General features: G+C 61.2%; 1 protein-coding gene across 1 annotated transcript in view; it reads right to left on the bottom strand.

Annotated features, from left to right (window-relative positions):
- Positions 1 to 560: 560 nt before the first annotated feature.
- Positions 561 to 1,303, bottom strand: part of VDBG_01190 (conserved hypothetical protein) — a gene marked incomplete at both ends in the record, with an annotated part of 1,291 nt that continues 548 nt past the window's right edge. Inside the window, one exon of the mRNA XM_003009461.1 lies at positions 561 to 950. Coding sequence (XP_003009507.1) covers positions 561 to 950 — 390 coding nt within the window. The remainder of the gene's footprint in view (positions 951 to 1,303) is intronic.

The raw sequence follows: 1,303 nt of genomic DNA on the forward strand, positions 1-1,303 counted from the left end.
TCGATCTGACCCGCGTTAAGGTCATTGACGAGATCAAGGCCTGTGCGTGCTGGAGCCGACGATCAGCAAGACGAGGCAGCTCAAGAGTGCCGTGGAGGCGTGCATCAGCATTATGCGCATCGACACACTTATCAAGCTGGACCCCGAGCAGCGCGGCGAGGAGGACGATGGCCACGGCCACTAAAAGGAGGACAGCGCGCCGCTGCGGTCCGAGGGCTCACAAAGACGAGATGACGAACCGAGACGAGAACGCTACGAGGATGAAAATGGGGTGCACGTGTAGGAACACCTAGAGCTGATTCATAGATGGACCAACTTCGCAATGATACCTTGGTATGCCTGCTCATTGCTTCTCTCTCTCTCTCTCTCTCTCTCTTTCTCTCTTTCTCTTGTTACCCGACCTGTTGCCGTTGCGAAGACTCCTGCTCATCTGTATGTGTGTACGCGGCGCTCATGCATACTACAGCTGTTTCCTACTGATTTCTAGAGGTTGCGATGTTGCCATCTACTGCCAAGCTATCCTCCTTTGTGCCCCAAACCCAAAGGCAGACGCACATACACTAACACCAGCCAAACTTCTCGTTGGCAACCCAATCAACCTCGCCATCACCGTACCACATGAGGCACGCGATGCTCGTGTCCTGCCTGTCGACAAACTCGTGTGGCAAGCCCGCCCTGTCGATGGCAGCCCGCAGCTTCGCCGTCGGGTTCCACAGCTCGACATTGTTCACCTTCCACGCAGCGGCCTCTTCCCGCGCGAGCCCGAGAATGGCGCCCATGGCCTCGGCCAGGTACGCCTCGTCGGCGGCATCTTCGTCCTCGATGGAGACACGCAGGATGTGGAACGTGTTGCCCTCGGGCTTCTTGAGGCCGCCGTAGTAGCCGCGCGTCCAGACGGCCCAGACGCGGTTCCCCGGCGCGCCGAAGACGGCGCCGCGGATGCTCGGCGTCTTGCAGAAGATGTGCGTCGTGTGCGTCCGTCAAAAAAGTCCTCGCGCATCAGGTGCCCAGAGCGTGGCGTCGAGGTCCGGGATCAGGGGCGACGCGCGTGCGGCTGTCGGAGGTGGGACGCGCCAACTGCGCGCGGAGCAGCTGCTCGTCGAGGGAGCAGAGCACGGCGAGCTCGTGGTAGCCGATGTGCGTCAGGTTGGCGGACGGCGACGGCTTCGTCTCGGTTTCTGGAGACGCCGACGTGGCCGGCGGGAAGGACAGGTGGGCCGACTCGTAGGCGGGCCAGCCGCTCTTGGCGTAAAAGGTCTTGCCAATGTCGGAGAAGAGGATGGAGAAGGCGACCTCGCGGTCG

This window comes from Verticillium alfalfae, genomic scaffold (assembly GCF_000150825.1).
Source record: "Verticillium alfalfae VaMs.102 supercont1.1 genomic scaffold, whole genome shotgun sequence".
Classification (NCBI taxonomy): Eukaryota; Fungi; Ascomycota; class Sordariomycetes; order Glomerellales; family Plectosphaerellaceae; genus Verticillium; species Verticillium alfalfae.